This window comes from Pelodiscus sinensis, chromosome 15 (assembly GCF_052426305.1).
Source record: "Pelodiscus sinensis isolate ZL-2025 chromosome 15, ASM5242630v1, whole genome shotgun sequence".
NCBI lineage: Eukaryota > Metazoa > Chordata > Testudines > Trionychidae > Pelodiscus > Pelodiscus sinensis.
The window spans coordinates 24,067,215-24,093,255 of record NC_143066.1 but is presented as its reverse complement, the minus strand read 5'-3'; the positions used below and the strand labels follow the sequence as shown (position 1 = coordinate 24,093,255).

Here is a 26,041-nt window from a genome sequence, read left to right as displayed (position 1 = left end):
TCCACTTTCTCCTCCCCAGCCCCCCTTCCTGATGTCAGATAAAAGACACATATGTTCAAAAATAGAAACTGGGTTTATTGAACAAAACTGGGGGGGGGGGAGGGATGAACCTCTGGGGAGACTGGGAAAAGGAGGTGGGAGAGGGGAAGAGAAAGGGTGGGAGAGGGGCGGGGGAAACCTGGGAAGAGGGAGCTGGAATAGGGAATCAAGGAAAAGAAGCGGGAGGGGAAGCTCAGGGTTGCGGGTCTTGCTGGACCAACTTGACTTTCATGCTAACCTGCTCCTGGGTTTGCGTGTGGCCTTTGGTGGCCAGGTTGGCAGCTATCCTGCCATAGACGGCCGTGTTCCTCCATCTAGTAAAGAGACCATGGATGTTGGGGGCATCCCCCCCAAACCTAAATAAGGTCCATGATCTCCACCCTGGACCAGGATGGCGCCCATCTTCTCCAGCCCCTGTCAGGCTCCTGGGAGCTGGCAGACTGCTCCTGGGGAGCGGTGGAGGACTGGCTACCAGTGGCTTGCTGGCTCATATTTTGGGGCCACTGGGTCAGGGGCCCCAGTGGCCACTGCTGGCTCTGGGCTGGCAGGCTTGGAGCTGGCACAGGCACTGTGGCCAGGGTCTACCCCTTTAATGGCTCCGGGGCTGGGGTAGAGGAGAGTAAGTTTCCCTGGTTGTTGCCAGAGTGGCCACCAGGGCTCCCTGGGAAGGGCTGGAGGCCCCCTATGTCGAATTAAGTGTCTACACAGCACTTAATTCGAAATAGCTTTTTTGACTTTGGCGTTACTCCTCATAGGTTTACCAAATTCGAATTAAGGGCTCTGCTACTTCGAATTAAATTCTAAATAGTGGTTTACATGTATAGACGCTATTAAAGTTAATTCGAAATAATGGCTGTAATTTCGAATTAACTTTGCAGTGTAGACATACCTTCTGTGAGTTGTGTGGAAGATGCAGGATATGTTTGTGGTGTTTCTACTAATAATTTGGACTAAATTTTCCAAATATTGGGTAAATATTTATCCAAGCAGCTGTTCCAGTTACTGAAAATCTACATCCATTGCTTTGAAAATGAACACCTTAATGTGTATTTCCTGATAAGGCATTTCAAAAGAGCTGCAAGGTATTAGCCATGCAACTTCAATTCAAGTTTGTAAAACAACAAAAGCACACAACAAGGTAGCTATTACATGTCAAAAATCTTGGATATGTATCTTTACTACCATAGGTGAAATGTACTCCTGGGTGGAGGCCAAGCACAAGGTTATATTTTACTTATGGCTTCCTTAAGTCTCTGTAAGCAGGGCCTAGAACTTTTGGAACTTGGCATACAGGTGAATTGTCACTCTGTGCAAATGAAGTTTTATGTATTGTGACAGAGCAGGGGTGATACAGCAGGTTGTAGAGCTTGGTGGAAGGGGAAAGAGGCAGCTCTTGCAGAGAGAGTCCGCAATCCTGACTAATTAGGGGCAGCTGAGACAGGGCAGCTGGAAAATCAAGGCCCAGGTAAAACTAATTAGGGCTGCCTGGAGGCCTATTTCAGAACCCTCTCTGTGGGTGAGGAGAGAGAGAGTTGAGGAGTTTGGAGAGCTGTGAAAGAGTGTGGAGCACTGAGAAGGAATTGGAGAGCTGTGAGAGAGTTTGGAGAACTAAGGAGGAGTTTGGAGAAAGAGACAGGCACCTGAGAAGGAGACCAGGGGAACCAAAAAAGCAGCAAAGACTACAAGGAGATGACAGGCCCCAAACCAAGGTGAGTCAGCCATGTACTGTGACTTTTAGATTATGGGACAGTGGGCTGAGCAGGAGTCTGGGGCCCAGGAGTGGGACTGACCCTGCCACATGTGGTGCTTGGAGTGGGATTGTTTCGCTGCCGTGAGACCTTGCAGCGGATCCACCCAAGACAGACTAGGCCACCCTAGTAAGATGGGAGAAAAAACAAAATGGAGGATGTCGTAAAGGCCCTCATACAAGCCACTGCAGCACAGCAAGAAGCTATCCAGGCTCAGGTGGCTGCCCAGCAGGAGTCAGTACGACTACAGCAGGAAACTAACCAGCTAATGAGCCAGGCTGCCCAGGATCGAGCCACCTTGCAGGAGGTAATAATGCAGATGAAGGGTCTGACCACTCAGGTGCATGGCTCAGATGGAGCACGGTCCTTGCAGGCCAGCAGTTTTCTTCAGAAAATGACAAAGGAGGACAATGTGGAGGCATACTCCTAGCCTTTGAGAGGACAGCCCTGCGGGAAGGTTGGCCCTGAGCCCAGTGGGCTAGCATCCTGGCCCCATTTCTGTGTGGTGAGGCCCAGAAGGCCTATTTCAACATGCTGGAGGAGGCCGCCACTGAGTATTCCCAGCTGAAGGCTGAGATCCTCGCCAGGTCGGGAGTAACCATTGCTATCAGAGCTGAAAGGTTCCATGAGTGGCGATATGGAGAGGGCAGAGCATCAAGGGCACAACTGTTTGACCTGATCCACTTGGCCTGAAAATGGTTGCAGCCGGAGACCTACAACCTGGAGAAGATGGTGGAAATTATTATCCTGGACTGGTTTATGAGGGGCCTACCACCCGATCTGCGAGCCTGGGTCAGCCAGAGTGAACCCTTCTGATATGACAACATAGTAAACCTCGTGGAAAGACAATTAACAACTAAAAGACTCTTGCAAACCCTCAGCAAAGAAGTCCAGAGAGACAAGAGAATTGGGCTAGCCCCAAAGGCCTGTGGCTCTGAACCCAGACTTGGCTGAGGAAGAGGGAGACAGAAGAGCGGCCAGAGGCCGTGAAGGGACTTGGGGACCAGGGTCAGGAAGGTCAGGGTAAAACCCAGTAGCCCAAGAAATAGGGGGATGGTGCAGGGTATCAATGCTACGCATGAGAGGAGATTGGGCATGTAGTGGCACACTGTCCAAACATAACAGAACCCGTGCAGTGTTACCTAGGAGACCTGGGAAACCACTGCAATCTCATAAATTTGGCAGGCATAGCAATGGCCTCCCATCGGTACACCCAACATATTAAGTACACCCGACCTGTTAAGATGAATGGAGTAGAAACCACGGCCTTGGTGGACTCAGGGAGTGCCGTCATGTTGGTCTCTGGGCAGCTGATGGAACCAGACCAGCCAACCCATGCCAAGCGCACCGGGAACTCCTGTGTCCATGGAGATTTTAATTATTATCCTGTTATCCCGGTACAAATAGAGATCCAGGGGAATGTTACAAGGGTCACAGTGGGTGTAGTTCCGAGGCTTCCATGCCCAGTTGTGATTGGGCGGGACTTCCTTTCCCTCAGTTGTAGGAGCAGGTCACTAAATCCAGGGAAGAGAGCCACCTCCCAAGCTTCCACGAATTTTCCCAGGACCTATTTTCTGAGCCTGGGGAACCCCGGAAATCAAGGCAGGAAAGGAGGGTGGCCAAGAAACTGGGTATTTGAATTCTGACCCAGAACCTAAGGAAGGCCCTGGCCAGTGGGGAAACAGACCCCGCTGATAATGAAGCACTGAGAGAGGTAGATGAGCCTGAGGCTAGACCTAGCTCAGCAGGGCCCCTTGGTATGGAAGAGGTCGAAGGACCCCCAGAGCCCAGGCAGATAGGGCCTTCTCTTGAAAATTTTGGACAGGACCAGGCCAAAGACCTGGTATATCAAAACATTTGTAACGAGGTAATTGAAGTAAATGGAACCCCCGTAGAAGGAAGGTGCAAGGGCCCTAGACCATATTATATTATTAAGAGGGATCTATTGTACCGAGTGTTACCAGGCCCGGGACAGGAAGTGGAACAGCTCTTGGTGCCTCAGAATCACCAGCAAGCCGTGCTGGACCTAGCGCATAGTCATTTATTTGGGGGTCATCTAGGAGTTGAGAAGACCCTAGATCAGATTTTACAAAGGTTCTACTGGCCCGGGGTATATATGGAGGTTCGGCGATATTGTGCCTCTTGCCCTGAATGCCAGCTTTATGGGCCCCACCTGTACTTGAGAGCCCCACTGATACCTCTACCTATTATTGAGGTCCCTTTTGAACACATTGCTATGGACCTAATGGGCCCATTAGAAAAGTCAGCCCGAGGACACCGGTACATATTAGTGGTCCTGGACTAGGCTACCCGGTACCCTGAAGCAGTACCCCTGCGAAATACCCATTCCACGACAATAGCAAGGGAGTTAGTTCAAATCTTCTCAAGGGTGGGGATACCCAAGGAGATCCTAACCGATCAGGGTACTCCCTTTGTGTCTAAGTTAATGAAGGACCTGTGTATACTGCTCCACATACGGGCTCTGAGGACGTCAATATATCATCCGCAGAGGGATGGCCTCATCAAGTGGTTCGACTGCACCCTCAAGGACATGATCTGGACGGTAGTGAGTCGAGATGGGAAAGATTGGGATGACCTACTCCCATACCTCATGTTTGCCATCCGAGAAGTACCACAAGCGTCCACGGGTTTTTCCCCATTTGAACTGCTATATGGGTGAAACCCCTGGGGCCTTCTAGACCTTGCCAAAGAGACCTGGGAGAAGCAGACAAATCCCGGATGCAATATTGTAGAGCACGTCCTACAGGAAGGAAGGACAGGATTGCGTGGATAACTCCCATTGTAAGAGAGTATCTAGAAAAAGCCCAGCAAACCTACTATAACCGTCAGGCAACAGTCCGGAAATTCCAGGTGGGCAATCGGGTAATGGTGCTGGTCCCGATAGCAGAGAGCAAGCTCCTTACCAGGTGGCAGGGACCCTACGAAGTGGTCGAGGTCATAGGGGAGGTAGATTATAAGGTGCAGCAGCCGGGTCACCAGAAACTGGAACAAATCTACCATGTTAACCTGCTCAAACCATGGCGAGACAGGGAGGTGGAGCTGTTCGCCCGGGGGCAACAATATTGAATGAAAGCCAACAGGGACAGGTGGGGATCTCCCCAGAATTAACCCTGGGCCTAAGGGCAGAGGTTCTTGCAGTGCTGAAGCGACACTCAGATGTGTTCTCAACAGAGCCTGGCCGGACCACTGAAGTCGAGCACCACATTGTCATGGACCCAGGCATAAGAGTGAATGTCAGGCCCTACCGAATCCCAGAAGTAAAGCGAAAGGAGGTACAAAAAGAAGTAAGGAAAATGCTAGAACTAGGTGTCCTTGAGGAATCCCACAGCCAATGATCCAGCCCCATTGTCCTAATGCCTAAACCTGATGGCAGCCTCCGTTTTTGCAATGATTTCCGGAAGTTGAATGAGATATCAAAGTTTGATGCATACCCTATGCCACGAATAGATAAGCTCATTGATCAGCTGGGAAAGGCTCAGTTTTTGACCACCCTTGACCTGACCAAGGGGTACTGGCAAATTCCGTTGGCCAGGGAAGCCAGAGAGAAGACAGCCTTTGCCACCCCTGAGAGCCTATATCAGTACACCGTCCTCCCGTTTGGATTACATGGGGCCCCTGCAACTTTCCAGTGACTTATGGACAAGCTACTGTGCCCTCACCATACATATGCATCTGCTTATCTTGATGATGTCATCATCCACATCCCGGACTGGGACACACATTTAGAGAAAGTAGTGGTTGTACTGGACACCTTAAGGGAAGCTGCCCTAACCGCAAACCTGGCAAAATGTGCAATAGGACTAGCAGAGGCCAAATACCTGGGGTACATAGTAGGGAGGGGCTTAGTGAAACCCCAGTTGAATAAAGAGACTGCAATACAGAACTGGCCCCGGCCTGTACGTAAGAAACAGGTCCGGGCATTCTTGGGACTAGTGGAATATTACCGGAGGTTTATCCCCCATTTTGCTTCAAGGGCATGTCCCCTAACAGACTTAACGAGAGCCTGGATGTGGTGAAACGGACCCCAGCAGCAGATGACGCATTCAACGACTTAAAATCAGCCCGGTGCTGTGACCCAGTGCTCTCAGCCCCAGATTTTGAGAGAGTTCATACTACAGACTGACGCCTCGGAAGTCGGATTAGGTGCAGGATTGTCCCAAACGGTCGGAGAAGAAGAGCATCCTGTACTATACCTAAGTCGGAAGCTCCTCCTAAGGGAACGAAACTATGCTATCGTGGCGAAGGAGTGCCTTGCAGTAAAGTGGGCCGTGGAGAGCTTACGATACTACCTGCTCAGAAGACAGTTCGCCCTCAACACAGATCATGCTCCCCAACAATGGATGCACCAGAATAAAGACAGGAATGCAAGAGTAACATGGTGGTTCCTGTCCCTGCAACCATTCCACTTCCAAATGAAACATAGGGCCGGAGCCAAGCACGGCAACGCCGATGGCCTATTGAGGGTGCACTGCCTGCCGTCCCAAGTAGCCCAACCCCATAGTGTTGAGCAGGGGAAGGGGTTATGTGACAGAGCAGGGGTGATACAGCAGGTTAAAGAGCTTGGTGGAAGGGGAAAGAGGCAGCTCTTGCAGAGAGAGTCCGCAATCCTGGCTAATTAGGGGCAGCTGGGACATGGCGGCTACAAAATCAATTAAGGCCCAGGTGAAACTAGGGCTGCCTGAAGGCCTATTTAAGAATCCAACCTGTGGGTGAGGAGAGAGAGAGAGAGAGAGAGAGAGAGAGAGAGAAAAGAGAAGGAGTGTGGAGAACTGAGAAGCAGTCTGGAGAGCTGTGAGAGAGTTTGGAGAACTAAGGAGGAGTTTGGAGAAAGAGACAGGCACCTGAGAAGGAGACCAGGGGAACCAAAAGAGTAGCAAAGACTACAAGGAGATGACAGGCCCCAAACCAAGGTGAGTCAGCCATGTACTGTGACTCTTAGATTATGGGACAATGTGCTGAGCAGGAGTCGGGGGCCCAGGAGTGGGACTGATCCTGCCAGAGTATGTTGGGGCATGTGAACAGGGAAATTGCTTTTCAGCTGTTATTGTTTTGCAATGCCACAAACAATGGAGAAATCTGTCATTTCGATTTCTGTTCCTTTTGGGGCATGTTCTCAGGTGTAAATTGACATCGCTCCATTTACTTCAAAGATCTGGGCTTTAAATATGAAAATATTTTATTATATTTGACATTATTTTTTCATTTTTATATGCCATCCACAGTCTTGCCCAGAAAATTGTTGCCACTTACCGTCTTTGCTCTGAGCAGTTATCATCTCAGCATCACTATGACTATGGAATGCGTGCTGTTAAATCTGTCCTGACAGCTGCAGGAAACTTAAAATTAAAGTACCCAGAGGAAAATGAAAGTGTATTGTTACTTCGAGCATTGCTGGATATTAACTTAGCCAAATTCTTGGCACAAGATGTTCCTCTCTTTCAGGTAAGATAACAGATAGATTCATTCAAATATTAAGAACCTAGACAGATGAACAGACAGATCAATGGGGTGGCCATGATCAACTTAGAAGACAGATCATTGCTTTAATTTACAATAATTTTGCCAAATTCTTTCATCATTACCATTGAAGTCACTGGGTGGATGCACAATTTGTCTCTTAGTATTGTTTTGAAAAATGAATGTATAGCTGGGGTAGGAGTTGCTTTCTCAGTTACCTTGTGATACACACCATTGACATGATCTCTTGTAACTCCATTAACTTATGCTAATTTTTTTATCTAAGGATGTGTTGTCTGGAGACTATTCTGACATTGCTAAGTAACTTCAGCTAAACCCTGTAGTGCAGACAGACTATAGTACCAATGAAGGGTTTTTTAAAAACACTGTTGGAACATCACCTCCTTCAGGGATTGTAACTATGTCAATGGAAGCATTTTACCCTTTTTATAGCTGCATCTACACCTAACTATCTACACTGGGGGTTAGGTCAGCATGGCTGTGGTACACAGGGTGTGGATTTTTCATATCCCTGACAAATGTAGCTACTTCAGCCTAACTTTTAAGTGTAGGCCTGGCCTTTGCTTTGTATTGTGAAGGAGGAGTGGGGAAAGTTAAATTACAAGCAAAGTATTTTTTATTGTTTGTAAGTCAGAGTGAAAACCATGATGTTATTACTAATGTTTTGCTTACATTATCTTTCTTCTAAATGGATCAGACTTCAATGCCATCTGTATTAATTATAAATACCTAAGATCTGGACTTTGACAGAAGTCACAGCTGTGAAATAACAGAACACATATCTCTCCGTTACTTATGTAATCTCACCTCTCCCCCAATACATGTAGAGGCAGATTTTCAGAAGATTGGCGAGACTGCTTTTTGAAAGAGCAATTCATGCCTGTATCATTTGAGATACTCAGTTGTGGGTGCAAAACAGAAAGCTTTCACCTTTATCTGATTGTGGGTACAAATGAGACAATTAAAGCCACAACTACAGAGGTTCTGTGTAAATTTTGCAGGTCCGAAAATGTGGGTGCAATTAGTTCCTTTATATTAGGACTCAGCCTATCTGAATACACTCCCCCTGAAAATCCTATTTCCTGTCATTTGCTATGTACTTTGTAGCACTCTTTGTTTTTGTAAATCTGCTCTTAAATAATGTCCTATTTTGTTTTGTTTTTTCATTAACAGGGTATCATATCTGATCTATTTCCTGGAGTGGTTCTTCCTAAACCAGACTACGAGCTGTTTGTTCAAGCACTCGATGAAAATATTACAAAAATGAATCTTCAACCAGTTCCTTGGTTTATTGGAAAAATTATTCAGGTATTTAAAGAAAATATTTGTCAAATCTGAAAAAAGATAATTTATGTATAAAACATTAAGGTACTTGGCTGAATCAGTAGCTAACAGAGTATTACAGACAGCTTATCTATAGAAAGTGAAAAACACAGAATGTACAGATATGGGTAAGCCAGAAAAAAAATCCTCCGCCCTTTTATCACAGTAAGTCAGTCAGTCAATCGATATTGCCTCCTTCATTGTGGCAAGGATACAGATTTGTACCCATGCCTTAGGCCATATGATAGGAACTAGTAAATTAAGTTTAGTTAGGAAGGCAGTGTGCCTTAGCAGTGAGAGCATTGGACTGAGATTCATAAGATCTATGTTCTGTTCTTGGCCCTGCTCCTGGCCTAATGGGTGATCTTCAGTAAGTCTGTTCATTGTTCCGTGCCTCAGTTTTCCCCTTTGTAAAATGGTAATAATGTTCTTCTTTGAACTAGTGTCCCTGTGGGTGCTTCACTCTAGGTGAAGGGTCGCCCTGAGCTGCAGACCGGAGCCTTGCAAAGCAGTTTCCCCCTGTTGAGCCGCGCATGCCCAGGTGGCGGCTCGAGCCCTTCCCGCCTTCTGCAGCGTGCAGCTCAACCCTCTCCCTTTCAGTTCCTCTTCAACCACCCTCATCAACAGACGGAGCGAGCAGGAGCTCTCTCTCAGACTGCTTTTTCCATTAATTAGGTTACCACAGTTTTCCCCTGTTATACTTCCAAGTTAGTTTCCCTTGTGTCTTTCTCTTTCAAAAATAATAATAATACTTATAAGAAGAACAAAACTAGTAACAAAATTTCCCTTCGGGGACTGAAACTTGCTTCAGACTGGAGCCCCAATGCACCAGGACTCTCCCGACTGTTCAGCTAAAGCAGTGGTCCCCAACCTTTTTAGGTTGTCGGGCGCCACAGGGCGTGGCCGTTTGCCCGCCGGGCGCCAGGGGGCGGGGACCGGGGGCGCCCCCCCATCCACGCGCCCGGGGGCGGGGCCCCACCTACCGCGCGCCCGGGGGCGGGGTCCCCCCATAGCTGCGTTCCCGGGGGCAGGGCCCCCTCTAAGGGCCGCGCGCCCGGGGCCGGCGCTCCCCGCCACCCCCTCCCTCCCGCCGAGTCCCGCGCGCCCGAGGCCGGCGCTCCTTCCCCCCCCCCCCCCGCCGAGTGCCGCGCGCCCGAAGCCGGCGCTCCTGCTCCTCCCCCCCCGCCGAGTGCCGCGCGCCCAGGACCGGCGCTCCCCCCCCTCCTGCCGAGTGCCGCGCACCCGGGACCGGCGCTCCCCCCGCCGCGCGCCTGGGGCCGGCGCTCCCCCCGCCGCCTCCCGCCGAGTGCCGCGCGTCCGGCGCTCCCCCCGCAAGCGCCCATGTGCCCGGGGCCAGGCCAGCCCCGAGCACCTGGCGGGTGCATTGAAATGCCCCCGCGGGCGCCATGGCGCCCGCGGGCACCATGTTGGGGACCACTGAGCTAAAGAAAACAAATATATCACCGAAACACAAGAAAATGACCATAACAACAGCCAGAAATAAATAAAACAACGAGAATAACAACAGATTAAGGAAGGAAAAATCTCCCTGAGTGTGTCTGCCTCCTCATGCTTTAAAAAGTGAAAGCAGTGCTGCAAGCCTATGCTGGCTTCTGACAGCCATGCAAAATGTATTCGTTGCTTGGGGGAAACTCTCTCACCCCACAGCTGCACACACTGTGCCTCCCTCATGGCGAGAGCTAGGCAGGATAGAGAGCTCCGCCTGAGGATGATTTTGTTTGAAAAGGCTGTACAGCCTACAAAGCAACATGAGGAACTGCAGCATGAACCCCCCGCCCCTCCCACCACCACCCAAAACCGTAACAAGGCAGAGAGCCTCACCTTCATGCTCTCTCCCACCTTCCTCCTCCTTGAAAAGCCGGGGAGAGGTGCATGAAAGTCTGAGGACCTCTGCTAATAAAGCAGCAGGAAGATCCTCGCATTCCACACCGCTAACGGTGCGCGCTGCCTCCGAGCCATCCCAGAAATGCTCCAAGCACCCGGGGCGGCAAGAAAAGCCGGCACCGCTTCAAACCGCGGTGCTGCTTCAAGCCCCGGCACTGCTGAAAACTCTGGCACCACTTAAAGTGGCGGTGCCCCTCCAAGTCTTGTCACCGCAGCACAAGAAATCCCCTACATCTCAGCTGGCACCAGCTACAGCTGCACCCCAGATCTCCACACCACCACCAGTACCAGCAACAGACAGTGAGAAACATCCTCATGAGGCTGCTACAGAACAGCCTCAGGCAGCGTCTGACACTCACAGCAGGCAGCAGCATTCATGCCTACCTCCCACTTACTACTCACCTGGGAGATCCTTGGCAAGACATTCCCACCCAGGTCTATATCTCCAGTTTCCTTTCAAGACGCTCCCTTACCTGACAATGACCGGCACATGACATATTCTTCGCGGCACACATCGCCAAGGAGGTCTCGCTCCTACTACTTTAAGGCTGGACCACAACAAAGCACCCATGGCACCCCTCCTGGCCTTACCCACTGCCATCTTACCCACCACATTAGGGGCCCTGGGATCAATGGGACCCATATAGATGCCGGTCCTTAGTCCACAGAGGCCCTATGAAGACACTAGGCCAAGACAATGACCTCAGAGGAGGCGCCCTAATCAGGGCCACCCACCAACTGCTCAATCCTCCAAGCAGCAAATTTGAAGATGTGGTCAAGGGTCTGCAAGACCTCCCTCATGATCTAGCAACAACACAACATGGCCACCTTTTTACCCACTGTTTACGGCCGTTCCTTCCACAATGGGAATCTATAACATTGGACCTCTGGGTTCTAGACATAATTCGAGTAGGCTACACCATCCCATTACCACTTCCCACACCTACCCTTCCCCCTACCCCATACCTTTTCAGAGACCACTTTAACAAGTCTCTACTAAAACAATCGACTCCTTTCAATCAGAGCCATAGAAAGGGTACCAGAAGACTTCCACAGGAAAGGGTTTTACTTGAATTATTTCTTGACCGAGGGGAAAAAAACAGGGTTGGAGGCCTATATTAGACCTCCGCAAACTGAACAAGTTTCTCAAGAAACAACGTTTCAAGATGGTCACACTTACAATGATCATTCCTGTGCTAGATCAAGGGGACTGGTTCACAGCCCTCAACCTGCAAAATGCATATTTCCATGTAACTATCCATCCTGCCCACAGACGCTATCTATGTTTTACGCTCGGCCCAGAACACTTCCAATACAATGTTCTCCCCTTCGGCCTCTCATCAGCTCCGAGAGTATTTTCGAAGGTACTAGCAGTCATGGCTGCATACCTCAGATGACAGAATGTCATCATATTCCCCTACCTAGACGATTGTCTTATAAAGGGCTCGACACTGGACGAAACCACCTCCATGATAAGTACGACCACATCCCTCCTCAATCGTCTAGGCCTTCTAGTCAACGAAAACAAATCAACGTTGCACCCAGTTCAAGATATACAGCTTATTGGTGCACACCTGGACTCAATCACAGCTCGAGCATACCTACCTCAACAACATTTCATAACTATACAAGAAATTATAAGCGTGATGTTTACAACTCCCACCACCACAGTACTTACCTGTCTCTGACTAATGGGACACATGGCTTCCACCACCTATGTTGTCCATCTTACTTGCCTACACTTTTGATGTTTCCAATTTTGGATAGCAACTGTTTACATCCCGTCACGACACCCCCGGAACAAGAGGGTGACCATTGTACCAAACGTTTTTGCATCCCTATGATGGTGGACGATACCGAGCAACCTTCTGGCAAGGGTTCCATTCCAACAAATCGAACCCACTATACAGATTACCACGGATTCTTCTCTCCTCGTCTGGGGAGCACATATGGACGATCAAGGGGTTCAGAGAAGGTGGTCCCCATCCGAGACACTACTACACATCAACCTCCTCGAATTCAGCGCAGTAAGGAATGCCTGTGCACACTTTGCCTCTGACATCGCCAATCAGACAGGCTGCATTCTAACAGACAACATCTGCACAATGTTCTACATAAACAGACAGGGCGGAGCCCGCTCCCACTCCCTCTGAGCGGAAGCTATCCGCCTGTGGAACTCATAGATCCGCAACCATGTCACCCTGATAGCATCCTACCTGCCCGGGGTGAACAACACCAAAGCGGATTCCCTCACCTGCAACTTCACCTTGGACTACGAGTGGGAGTTACACATGGCGGTCACAAACTCAATCTTCCAGCAATGGGGATGGCCATCTATAGACCTCTTTGCTCTACACAGAATACTAAGTGCCCCCAATTCTGCTCACGTGTGGGACTTGGCAAACATTCTCTGGGGGATGCCTTTCTAATCAAATGGACAGCCCCCCTACACTATGCCTTCCCCCCATACCACTCATCCCAAGAATCCTACGCAAAATCTGCAGAGACAGAGCCCTAGTCATCCTGATTGCTCCATCATGGTCCCGCCAAACTTAGTACCCATACATGCACAGGCTAGCGGTTCAGCCTCCTTATCCACTACCACACCATGTAGATCTGCTGTCTCAGGACAATGGCAGAATACTATACCCACAGCTCCATACCCTACATCTTCAGGCATGGCTTCTCTCTGGTTCTCGGAGATAGAAAATCACTGTTCTCAGCAAGTGAAGGACATCCTCCTCCATAGTAGGAGACAATCCACTCAAAACTTACCTGCAAAAATGGTCACAATTCTCCCACTGGTGCCAGCGGACCAAAGTAGAACCCCGTGTCGCCCCACTAAATACCATCCTGGACTACATTCTAGACCTTAAAGTATCAGGACTGTCAATCTCTTCTTTAAGAGTCCATCTTTCCGCAATAGCAGCATTCCATACCTCGGTGGATGGCTTCTCCATATTTGCCCATCCTATCACTAAAAGATTCCTTAAGGGACTCCACAATGTATACCCGCCCTATAAGGCCCTTATGGGACCTAAACCTTGTTCTGGACCACCTCACCAGACCTCCTTTCGAGCCACTGGCTACGGTACCACTCCCCTTTTTATGAAAGTCTGTTTCCTGTTAGCTGTCACATCGGTCAGGAGGGTGAGTGAACTCGGGGCATTAATGGCAGAACCCCCTACACAGTTTTCATGAAGGACAGAGTCATACTTAGACCTCACCTGACATTCCTGCCAAAGGTCTGTACAGAATTCTATGTCAATGAACCGATCGTACTACCTACCTTTTCCCCAAAACTGCACGCTTCACAGAAGGACGCCAGCCTGCATACTCTGGACATTCGGAGGGCTCTGGCCTTCTTCCTGGAAAGAACAAAACCATTTTGTAAATCCGAAAGACTTTTTATCTTCATCGCTGAGCGTTCCAAAGGAACACCCATATCATCACAACGAATCTCAAAATGGATCTCGACATGCATAATCAAGTGTCACACCCTGGGCAATAAACCACTACAATGCCCACCATGAGTGCATTCCACTCGAGCTACAGCTGCTTCTACAGCCTTTTTGAACAATGTTCCCTTAAGAGACATTTACTGGGCAGCAACATGGTCTTCAGACCATACCTTTGCCAGACATTATTCTATCCTACCACAACTTAAAAGATGACTCAGCAGTTGTAACAGCTGTGCTCTCTACCGCCGCTAAACACTGACTCCGGCTCCCTCCAGCCATATGTTGAATACTGCTTTTTTAGTACCTAGAGTGGAGCACCCACGGGGGCACTACTCGAAGGGAAAAAAGGGAGTTACTCACCTAGTGCAGTAACAAATGTTCTTCGAGATATGTGTCCCTGTGGGTGCTTCACAACCCACCCTTCCTCCTCTCTGCTTGGAGTCTAAATTACTTGGGTGAAGATGAGGAACTGAAAGGGAGGTGGTTGAGCCGCGCACTGCAGAATGCGGGAAGGGCTTGAGACGCCTCCTGGGCATGTGCGACTCAACAGGGGAAAACTGCTTTGCAAGGCAGTGGTGACCCTTCACCCAGAGTGGAGCACCCACGGGAACACACATCTCGAAGAACATTTGTTACTGCATTACGTGAGCAACTCCCTTATACTAACTGTCCTTGAAGGTGTGTTGAAATGTGGGTATTGTTATTACCAGCACTCACATGTGCCTCACTTGCACCCTTTCATTAGCTGTCTTTCCTGATTTGCTGCCAAGTGAGTTAAACAAGTAAAAATTATTTGGTGCAGCTTGTATCAGTTAGGTATTGGTTTAAGCTAAACTGAAAAAACGTACTCTTAAACTGAAATAAACTTAAAGTTGTACTAGTTTAGCTAAGTCTGTTGCAAATTTCTAATGAAGACAAAGGCTAAATTGGTGCAATTTGCATTCTGAAGAGGCAGGAAGTGTAAATTACACTGTTTTGGACTTAACTGAATTTGATCTTGGAATTCTTAAGGGCAGGAATGTCAGTATGTGTAGTTAGATCTTTTCCTTCACACAGTGTAGAGTGCAAGGGAAATAAATATGTAGTTGCATACACAGCATATTCAATACTTTAATATATTTAATTATAAAACTCATGTCCTCACTATAGATTTATGAAATGATGCTGGTGCGCCATGGATTCATGATTGTTGGAGATGCTTTGGGTGGAAAGACTTGTGCTTACAAAGTGCTAGCTGCAGCCCTTGGTGATTTGTACAGAGGTAAAAATAAAAACCCTGCCAAAGATTTCTCATAAAAATTAATTCCATGATTAATTAGTTTGATGTACAAAGATGAATTCAGGTTGCTAATTGTGCTGTTAATGGGTTGTAGGATAGAAGAGAATTTGGATATGCAGGAATTAGATTGGAAAATTAGATTGTCAGAAATATTGTTAAACTGATCACGATTATGCAATCAAGTCAGTTACATATTTTTAAGCAATATATTTGTGCACAATAGTCATGCAAAACTAGCAACAGTAATCACATCAAACAAATTTCTTAATGTATGGTGCTTCTCTAGAAAATGACTGCAAAAATTGAACATTTTTATTCAACAGGTCTACTCCCTGGGAGAGATTCTGTGACACTGTTAGGAATGCAGGATCAGGTTCCTTTGTACTTCTGTTCTTTATTTTATCTTGTGTTTTTTGCACACAACACCCTAGACCTGCCTTGTGCAGCAATAAACTCTATGTATAAGTAAAGGAGGTCTTTACTTACTCCTAGGTAGCTTCCACGTGTAAGGTCTTTTAGTCTTGCTTGGCTACATTGGGATTCTTACTCCTAGGTAGCTTCCACGTGTAAGGTCTTTTAGTCTTGCTTGGCTACACTGGGATTCTATCAGGGATGTTCCATTTCTAATCTTCAGATAAAGAACTTTTGCCTTCTATTAAGCTAATCAATGTAATGTATTTTTAATTCCTAACTAGCAAATTCCATGGATGAATTTGCTGTTGAGTACAGAATTATTAATCCCAAAGCTATTACAATGGGACAGCTGTATGGGTGCTTTGACCCTGTGAGCCATGAATGGACAGATGGAATCCTTGCAAACACCTTCAGACAACAAGCATCTTCAACCTCAGAAGACAGAAAGTGGATTATATTTGATGGACCAGTGGATGCAGTTTGGATAGAAAACATGAACACTGTGCTAGATGATAATAAGAAGGTAGCCAGCTTTTTTTGCCTGTTATTTTAGCATATGAATGCATGCAATTAATTGCAGTTTGTTGGTTATTGCAGGTAGTGATTTGATCCTTTTAAGTAAATTGACATATATGAATTCATCTTTCTTATTGAAAATTGTGATTATTATTCTGTGAATAAACCAAGCTTAAACTGCTAAAAGAAAAGGATTGCTTTTTGTTGTATTTATATAAAGAACTGGCTAATGCTTCATTTTCTCTTTTCTCCAAGTCTGCAAGACTTGGCAATAACAAATGAAGAGCTCGCTGAGACAGACTTCTATAAATATAACATACTATGGGAATATGAATGAATTATAAGAACTGATACTAAGCGGGATGGCTGTTCAGTGATTTTTATGACCAGCACTGCTATAAGTGAATGTTCAGCTATGATATGATTAAGCCATGTGTATGCCATGTTTGCCTTCCAGCTGTGTTTAATGAGCGGGGAAATAATCCAGATGAGTTCCAAAATGAGTTTAATCTTTGAACCAGCCGACTTGGAGGAGGCATCTCCAGCAACTGTCAGCAGGTAACAGTAACCCACCCAGAATCTGAATTGCCTCATGCAGTGCATATACCTGGTGCATCAGATAGCTTACTGCACCAAAACTACTTATTTTTTCCAGGTGTGGTATGATCTACATGGATCCTAATCAGTTAGGTTGGAAGCCTCTGAAAGATTCCTACATGAACACACTGCCCCCAAATCTGCAAAAGGAGCACAGAGAACTGGTGTGAAACTTTTTATATATATATATATATATATTACCCTTAGAACTTTTACTTTAAAAGTAATCTGCCCAGTATGCCCTACTATGTCCTGTTGCCTTCCAGGTAGACACACTGGGTAAAACATTTCAGTGATTCAGGACATTGTGGGTGTGTCTAAACTACATGGCTCTGTCGACCGCGCAGGTATGCCTCTTAAAACCAGGTTTACTTGCGCCGGTCAACAAAGGCTTCCTTGTCGACCGTGACGCGTCCAGACTGCTCCGATCTGCCGACAAACAGCTGATCATCAGCTGGTCAGCAGAGCGTGGCAGCCATTTAAATTTAAATGAAGCTGTGATTATTTAAATCGCGGCTTCATTTCCCTCTGCCAATCAGCCTCCTCTGCATGGCTCCATCGACAGAGCCATGTAGTTTAGACACACCCAAAATGTATGTCTGCACTGCAGTCTGACTGCAGCACATATACACATAACTGCTCTAGCTTTGCTCTAGCTTGAAGAACTATGCCAGTGAATCAGTGGTAGCAGCACAAGCTAGCTGGCCACGTACATGTGGCCACGCATCCAAGTGGGTTTGTACAGTCTTTGCTCACATCATTCTGACATGGCTTCATTGCAGCAGAACAAAGCTGGTAGTTTGGGTATGTCTACATATGCTGCAGTCACACCTCCGACCTCAGTGAAGACATACCCTGAATCTCAATGGGCTTCTAAGTCTCTTAGGCTCTTTTGAAAATTGTATACATTATTATGTGGGGTGTAGTGATGTGTGAGACTTCACTAACAGACCTTCCCCTGTTTGGGGCAATCAGAACCTAGTTTGAGAAATGCATACATCACTAACATTCTTATCATCATCTGCTTTTGCAAACCCTTACTCATTAGAGTGGTTCTTATTGTGAAGGACAACTCAAATGAACAGGCCTGCCAATGGAGGAGGAGGGCAGAAAAGGGGGCAATCACTCTGGGGCCCAGTGATTTTAAAGGGCCCAAGGCTCCTGGCTGCCACAGTTGCTAATATGGCAGTGGTGGTGTCTGGAGCCCCACACCCTTTAAATCACCACTGGAGTGCTGCACAACATGCTCTGGGTGGCTTTAAGGGGTCTGGCTTGGTGTGCTCCAGGCGGCGCTAAGGTCTGGCTGCCCCTGGACATGCCCCTTCTACCTAAGGTGCCATCCCTTCTGGGAGCACACACTCCCTACTTTGCCCAGGGGCCTGGTGTGGCTGTCAGTACCTCTGCAAATAAATCAGTGGTACTCATGTTTAGGTAGTGCAGTTCAGTTGCAAATGGAGTGTGGGTTTGCAAGAAAAAGTTCTGAATGTTCTCTAAGCAATAAGTCAAAATTCCCATTGAGTTCAGTGGGGGTAGGATCAAGAATTAGAAGGCCAAACACATTTTTTTTCTGTGTTGGATGAAGCTACAGTGATCTGCCAGCCCCCTTCTCCATTGTTCATTGGAAGAGCAATCAGGAGTTGGGACAAAATTCAGAAAAATCCTTAGGGATGGGGGAATGCTGCCTGATGTTGTTAAGAAGCAAGCTCCCTCCCTTGATAAACTATCTGAAATATCCTTGGAAAAGGCCAATATAGTAGCAGGGGAGAGGTTGGACCGGGGTGGGCAATAATTTTTGGCCGGAGGCCATTTCAAAACATTTTCAAGTGGCCCCAGGCTGCCCTGGAAGGGGCAGGGCCTAAACTGGAAGGGGCGGAGCCAGGATGCTTCTGGGCTACCCCATCCCCAGACCATGATTGGTCAGGGGGGAGAGCCCCTTTGCCCCCCTCCCCACTAGGCACCTATGACCCTGGCAGGGCAAGAAGAGGCTTCACACACTCCCGTACCCCCAGGCCAATCAAGACTTTGGGGCGGGGCAGCACAGGAAGCCTCCTCCCATCCTACCCCCCCCCCCCCCGCCAGGAGCACACAGCACTTCCGCGCTCCTCACAGGGCAGGAGGAGGCTTCATGCTCACCCCTCACCCCCAGGCCAAGCAGGACCTGGGGATGGGGGAGCTGCGTGAAGCATCCTTTGCCCTGTCCCCTCCCTGCACAAGCATATGGCACTTTGAAGTGCCGCGTGCTCCTTGCAGAGCAGGGGGAGGGCGGAGGAAACTTCACACAACTCCCCCCCCCCCCCCCCAAGCTAATCAGGGTTTGGGGGCGGGGGAGCGTGTGACATCTCCTCCCACCCCGCAAGCAGCACATGGTGTTTCAAAGCGCTGTGTGCTCCTGGCAGAGCAGGAGGAAGCTTCGTGTGCTCCCCTGCCCTCAGCCACTAATTGGCCCGGGGGCGGGGGAGTGGCAGGGCCTCTGCAGACCGGAGTAACCCACTTGGTGGGCCGGATCTGGCCCGCGGAGGTCCTTTTTTCCCACCCCTGGGTTGGACTGACTTCTTGCACTGTGCATAAGTCAGTAGAGCTGAGTTGCCATAGAGCAGTGATGGACAACCTAGGCTAACGAATGGGTTACACGAGTGGCCTTCCATCTCAGTGGGCTGCAAGATGATCATAATCAAGACGGTCTCCTGGGATAGCGTAATTTTGTTAACTGCGCATGCGTACCTACAATTTTCAGGGCATACTGATTGAACCAGCAGCACTTTGATGCATAGAGAGAGCATTACTCCCATAGTCAATATTGTGTGTAATCAGAACGCACCTCACTTCGTGTGCCATTGCTTTAAGTGCATGTCAGTTTAGTAATACTGTTAGGAAAATAATTACGTGGATGGGAACCAGAGAATCCCCATGGGCCACATGTGGCCCTCATGCTGCAGGTTGCCCACCACTGCTATTGAGGGAAAGTGATGCTGCCTCGCTCCTGGCAGTAGTCATGATCTCCAGTATACAAGCTCTAGGAGGCATTACACAATGGGATGAGACCTGCAGTGCCCCCAGTCATGGAACCCTGGTCTTTGTTCCTTCCGCTGTCTGCTTACTAGACCTTGGATTTACTCACTTAGATTATCCTGTAAACCTCAATGAAATGTGGTCTTCCTATATTTAGTTCCTGTGGAGTAACAGCTCCCCATGGTGGAGAGGTCCTTCTGCTGTCTGGATTAATATGAGAACAAACTTCCTATTCTAAACTATTTGCCTGTGGCAGAAGCAGCTTCTTTTCCATTGTTAAGCAGGTTCTGTGGCTCTTTGGCAGCTCCCCTAGTGCCTTATCCACTCCACAATTGCCCCCATCACCAGTCCAGACAAAATTACTGATGCCTTAAGGATCCACTTTTATTGAACAGCAAAAATCAAATAAATAAAGGAAAATAATGCACTCCTACACTGTTTTAAAACTGTTTCCTCTTCTGTTTGCAGATTGATGACATGTTTATGTGGCTCGTCCAGCCCTGCTTGGAATTTGTTCGCCTTCATTGCAAAGTCACAGTACAGACATCTAGTATCCACCTGTTAAATAGCTTGACGAAACTCTATACCTGTCTGCTCGGTCAGTATCTTTTAATGCTTTTTTTTCCCCTGATATGTCATAGCAATAGAAAAACCAGGCCACTAGAGACAAGTAAATGGTAGAGGACTTCATTTAGAATGAAGCAAGTGCTTTGGGATTTAGATTATATGCCATGGGTCTTTTTCACTGATCTAGTAATAACAACAGTCCTTTGCACCTTTTATAGCCTCTCATCTCAGGATCTCAACATGTTTTACATGCCTGAGTAAAGCCTTGTGGGCATGGCCCCAGATGTTTGGCATACTGTTTGCTAGCATCCTAATGAAATATTTAGAACTCCTTTAAATATTTCCTACTCATTCATTTTTAATTAAACACAATATATTGCACCATCAAAACAGGGCCAGATTCTCACCTGGTAAAAATGGATATAGTTCTACTGAAGCCAATCCTGAGGATCTGACTTAGAGTGATTTTTTTTTTTTATGAAAGCAGATTTTGAATTGCAATTTTTGACCATTAACCAAGATTTGAATGCATTTTTAGACGAAATAAGAAAATCGGGTGAAGAAGAGGGTGAAACCATGTCTAGTCAGCAGATCATCCTATGGCTACAAGGGCTTTTCCTTTTTGCCTTGGTTTGGACAATCGGTGGAACCATCAATGCAGACAGCAGAAAGAAATTTGATTTGTTTTACCGCAACTTGCTAATGGGAATGGATGATGAGAACCTACGCCCCAAAAGTGTGAAGCTCACCAAAAACAATGTCTTTCCGGAAAAAGGTGTTGCTACATAACTGTATTTGCATTGGTTTTAGTTTTGCTTTACAGACACTGCCAAATCTTGTCTAGCATTGTAGGGCAGACTGGGGTGTCTGGCGCTTGTCCTTTGCTACAGAGATTATGCAGCCAGGCCTGAAGGGTAGACACAGTGGAGCTCTATTATTGTTGCTGTAAACAAGAATAGCATGTTCCCCAGATTGCACCTAAACAGTGAAGACTATTAGGTTGCAGCTGATACCTTCCCGATTAGGAGGCTCAATGGGAGCAAAGTATATTCAGTGTTCTTTAGGAGACATTCATCATCACACAGGCCATGTGAAGAACTGACAAATCAGGAACATTCTTTCACCTGATCATTTCTACTTTTCTAGTAGAAAGGACTAGAGGAGAAATATGCTAAGTAACATGACATTATTTTGACTGACTATTTAATCATTATTCCTATATTCTGTGTTTCATTTAACAGGGAGTGTGTTTGACTTTTATTTTCACAAGCAAGCCAGTGGGCAATGGAACATATGGACTGATTACATCACTAGAGAGGAGCAAAATATCCCTACTGGTGCAAAGGTTAACATTAATTTTTTTCATTATAGAAAATAACTTAATGATGAAAATGGTGTTGTGAAATGACAGAGCTACAAGTCAATTATATTTAGTAGCTCTGATTTATATATGACTTCTTTCTGCTATATGGTCTTAAGTTATATGGGCTCTTGCCCACTTAAACCTTGGTTAGGCAATCTCCATTATTCTATTCTATCTCCTAGAACTGGAAGGGACCTTGAAAGGTCATTGAGTCCAGTCCCCTGCCTTCACAGCAGGACCAAGTACCATCCCTGATTTTTGCCCCAAATGGCCTCTGCAAGGATTGAACTCACAACCCTGGGTTTAGCAGGCCAATGCCCAAACCACTGAGCTATTCCTCCCCCCCTTCTCCTTATAGTAGGTTCTGCTATAAGACCTACTTTTAAATCTCAGTACAAAAGGTAAATACTGAACATAAGAATGCTCTTCTGATGAAAGATCTGGGCTCAATTTCTGGCTTTGCTACAGAATCCATGTGACTTTGGGAAAATCAGTTAGCCAAGAGGCCTCTGATTTTTCGTGTATGTTTTTGGGTGCTCAGGCTGTGACCTAGTGTATTAAAATATGAATTACTCATCATTTACCATGAATTGACTTACCACTTCCTTAGAATGGGGGTGGGGGCAGCAACATAGGGGCTCCAAGTAGCTTGCACATTGAAGAACAATCTAGGACAGAAGCATCCACATTTTGCTGGCAAGTTATGAACTTAATCTCTCTGTGCTTTGGTTTCCCCATCTGTAAAATTGAGCTAATAATACTCCCTATTGTAACGAAGCTAGCTATCTCCCACGTCTCCCCTGCCTAAGGTCACACCACATGCAGTTTCTTCTCTTTCCATCCAAAAGCCCATACAAATCAAAGTTTCTCTTCCTTCTCTCAGGCCTTCCTGCCTGGCACTTTTTCTGCTTTGACAGGCCACTTGGGACCTGCCTGACTACAGTCTGATGTTCTAACTCCCAGGATTTTCTGCTAGAACCTAATCACTCTGGGCATTCCCTCTTTCACTGCAGCTTCCTGCTGCTCATTATAGAGTATTGATTAGAGTGTTAGGTATTTGTTTTCCACATTATATTTGATTTTTTCAGGTGTCTGATCTTATAATTCCAACAATGGAAACAGCCAGGCAATCTTTTTTTCTAAAAACATATGTGAAACATGATATCCCCTTGCTGTTTGTGGGCCCCACTGGCACAGGAAAATCTGCTATTACCAACAGCTTTCTTCTGAAACTTCCAAAGCTTAAATATGTCCCTAACTGCATCAACTTCTCTGCAAGAACTTCAGCTAACCAAACCCAGGATATTATTATGTCAAAGCTGGACAGAAGAAGAAAGGGACTATTTGGACCTCCTGTGGGGAAAAAAGCTGTAATATTTGTAGGTAAGACAACTTGTGTCTTCCTAGTTATTGTTCTTATTTTGTTTTTGTGTCTTTATTTCATGTAAATTCAGGCTTCAAGCAACCTAAGTGCTTCATTGGTTCTGGTAATCATACACTGATGCACTGTTTACTTTTTTAAAAGTATCTGTGACAGCATTAGGACTGTCCCCTGCTAGAAGGCTTAAATACACTGAAGTGGTGCTTATCTTTAAGATGGTTCACTCACTTTAAATTTGTGCTCTTTGGTACATTATGTTGCAATTTGTGATAAATGAACACAAAACAACCTCCCCCCCCCAAAAAACCCCAGTATCTTTAACTAAAAAACCCCAAACATCGCTTGACATAATTACATAAGAGTCAGTTGTTTCATCAAAGAGAAAAATACAGTAAACATGAAAGATAACCTTTTCCAAGTTGAGAGAGACAATAGCTATCTGTGCTTTGGTTTGTTTCTTATGACATGAACATTCTTTCTAGATGACCTAAACATGCCTGCAAAGGAGGTATATGGAGCCCAGCCACCTATTGAGCTTCTTAGACAGTGGATTGATCATGGTCACTGGTATGACAAAAAGGATACATCCAGGCTTGATATCACAGATGTCATATTTGTTTCAGCAATGGGCCCTCCTGGTGGAGGAAGGAATGATATTACAGGTAAGAAATATAAAAAATAACATTTCATCAATAGGTAGATAGATAAAGGCATGAATCCTTTCAACTCCTGCTAGTTAAAGGCTCCACCCCTTCTGTCTCAGGCCCCGCCCCTTTCAGAGCAGCCACGACCACTTCAAAAATGTTTGAAGTGGCCCCTGCTCAAAAATTATTGCCCACCCCGGTGTAGACGCACCCATAGTGAAGATGCAGTTATACTGATGTAAGGTAGTCTGAGCTGCTATAGTTTATTTCACTTTGCAGAACTGGAATAAATTGTACTAATACAAGCACTTTTATATGGGTATAACTGTTTCTAAACTTGGGTTGTCAGGCCTGCATTAATTCTACAGGTATAATTAAAAGTAGCAAAGCTTTTATACAGTAAAACCTGTGTTATCTGGCACGCTCGGGGATTAGGGCATTCCAACTATCTAAAAATTCCAGTTATCTGAGGGTTCCATCAACCTAGGAAAAACCAAGGGACAATAATAGTAAAACTCAAGTTTTTAATATTGGTAGTTTTGTAGTGTGAGGCAGTTAGTCTCACATTTCTATTCTGAGTTAAAGATTATTAGTATTTTTAAAATAAAACATTGTTAAGCCAATCATGGTAAACCAAGCCAGGCCTACGTGCCTGAAGATGTGACAGTATTGTGGCTGGGGACAATGCCAGTTAACAAAGTTTTCTAGTTAACAGAGTGCCGGATAACACAGATTTCTCTGTTTGTAGACAAGGCATTACTTTTTTGAATTGTTTTGTTTTTATCAAAGCTTCTATTGGGAGATCAGTATTACAGCTTGAGTGATGTACCAGTGTGATGTGCCGCTACATGCAATCTGACCTAAGTTCCGATTTATAGCATAATAAAAGCAGACTTAATATAAGAGAATCAGGCCCTTCATGTTAAACACTGACACTCTTCCAAGAGCTGTGCACTGTACTGAAACAAAATATAACCAGTATATAATCTCATATCAGCCTCAAATAGTGATAGTGTCATTTTTATTGAAGTGTGTAGAAATGTGTCTGAAACAAAACCCAGAACCAGATCCTGATCCAAATTTTGCAGCTTGAGTTAATTAGTAATATGGTGATCACTGCTAGACAAATGGTAAGTGCAAGGTGGAAAAGAAAATTGTGCAGTACTGAATATGACTGTGTCTTTCACTGTGTATTACAGGGCGTTTCACACGACACTTGAATATTATTTACATCGATGCTTTTGATGATGACATTTTAACCAAGATTTTCTCTTCAATCGTTGACTGGCATTTCAGCAAAGGATTTGAAGCTGTATTTACAAGGTAATTGTGATACATTTCCAAGACTATTTTACAGAGAACATACTGTCTTAAATCTTTCATTTGCATGGCTCACAATTAAATTCACCTTTCTCTTCTTTTTCTTTTTTTAAGGCTTGGCAAGATGATGATCCAAGCTACAATGGCTATTTATAAAATGGCTGTTGAGAATTTTCTTCCAACTCCTTCAAAATCCCATTATGTCTTTAATCTACGTGATTTCTCCCGTGTTATTAGAGGAGTGCTGCTGTGTCCACACACTCATTTACAAGTATGTTGCTGTTTAACTGTATTCATAAAATATTTTAAAAAAATAAAATATTAAAGCTAAATTCTCTTTGCTAACATGCCATGTAATTTGATTAGGTTTCTATTCATATAACTCGGAGCAGGATTGGACTTGAATATTTTGCTATGCACTTTCCTACTCTCTCTCTCAAGATTCTCCTCGGGGCTGGCCCAAGGCAGCAAGAGCCATGTGCCATGGTGGCCCAGAGGACACCTGGGTGGTGGGAGCCGCACAGTGGCTGGCAGCCCCTCCCTGGGGGCAGGCCAAGTGGCGGGGACCATGCTGCCAGCCAGTGTCTGCTCCCCAGGGCTAGGGTGCTTGCTGCCCCCCCTGTGGTTATTTGTGAGTATAACTGTCCCTGCTCTCACATCCCTCCCTTTCTGTTTCATGTGAAACACTCACATCCCATTGTTCTGACACAACCAATCCTTTACCTAGCTTTAAGTTATAAGAGGAAGCTGCATACGAAATTTGGTGGTCCTAGCTCTTACCTTTTAGGAGGAATTCTTGAACAAATGGACTCACAGACAGATGGATGGACACACAGACAGACACACAAATGCTCTAAAAAATATAGTAGATATTACAATAGTGTTAGGCCCTGCAATATTCACTGAAGGGGACAGTCCAGGCCTCAGCTTTTTATTATCTAAAATAGACAAGACAAAGGAAGAAGGGAAAAAAGAA

At 46.2% G+C, this 26,041-nt stretch overlaps 1 protein-coding gene and 1 long non-coding RNA gene across 2 annotated transcripts in view; one reads left to right on the top strand and one right to left on the bottom strand.

The window, feature by feature from the left end:
- Positions 1 to 22,814, bottom strand: part of LOC112545815 (uncharacterized) — a 37,432-nt gene extending 14,618 nt beyond the window's left edge. Inside the window, exons 1-2 of the long non-coding RNA XR_003089351.3 lie at positions 22,320 to 22,814; positions 13,804 to 13,882 (exon numbers count right to left, since the gene is read on the bottom strand). This is a non-coding gene — a long non-coding RNA (uncharacterized LOC112545815). The remainder of the gene's footprint in view (positions 1 to 13,803; positions 13,883 to 22,319) is intronic.
- Positions 1 to 26,041, top strand: part of DNAH3 (dynein axonemal heavy chain 3) — a 163,767-nt gene that overhangs the window by 108,220 nt on the left and 29,506 nt on the right. The window contains exons 34-46 of the mRNA XM_075899421.2: positions 7,031 to 7,250; positions 8,460 to 8,594; positions 15,125 to 15,236; positions 15,950 to 16,191; positions 16,642 to 16,742; positions 16,840 to 16,945; positions 20,259 to 20,388; positions 20,896 to 21,132; positions 21,599 to 21,702; positions 22,809 to 23,103; positions 23,584 to 23,763; positions 24,945 to 25,068; positions 25,180 to 25,336. Of these exons, the coding sequence (XP_075755536.2) occupies positions 7,031 to 7,250; positions 8,460 to 8,594; positions 15,125 to 15,236; positions 15,950 to 16,191; positions 16,642 to 16,742; positions 16,840 to 16,945; positions 20,259 to 20,388; positions 20,896 to 21,132; positions 21,599 to 21,702; positions 22,809 to 23,103; positions 23,584 to 23,763; positions 24,945 to 25,068; positions 25,180 to 25,336 (2,143 nt within the window). The remainder of the gene's footprint in view (positions 1 to 7,030; positions 7,251 to 8,459; positions 8,595 to 15,124; positions 15,237 to 15,949; positions 16,192 to 16,641; positions 16,743 to 16,839; positions 16,946 to 20,258; positions 20,389 to 20,895; positions 21,133 to 21,598; positions 21,703 to 22,808; positions 23,104 to 23,583; positions 23,764 to 24,944; positions 25,069 to 25,179; positions 25,337 to 26,041) is intronic.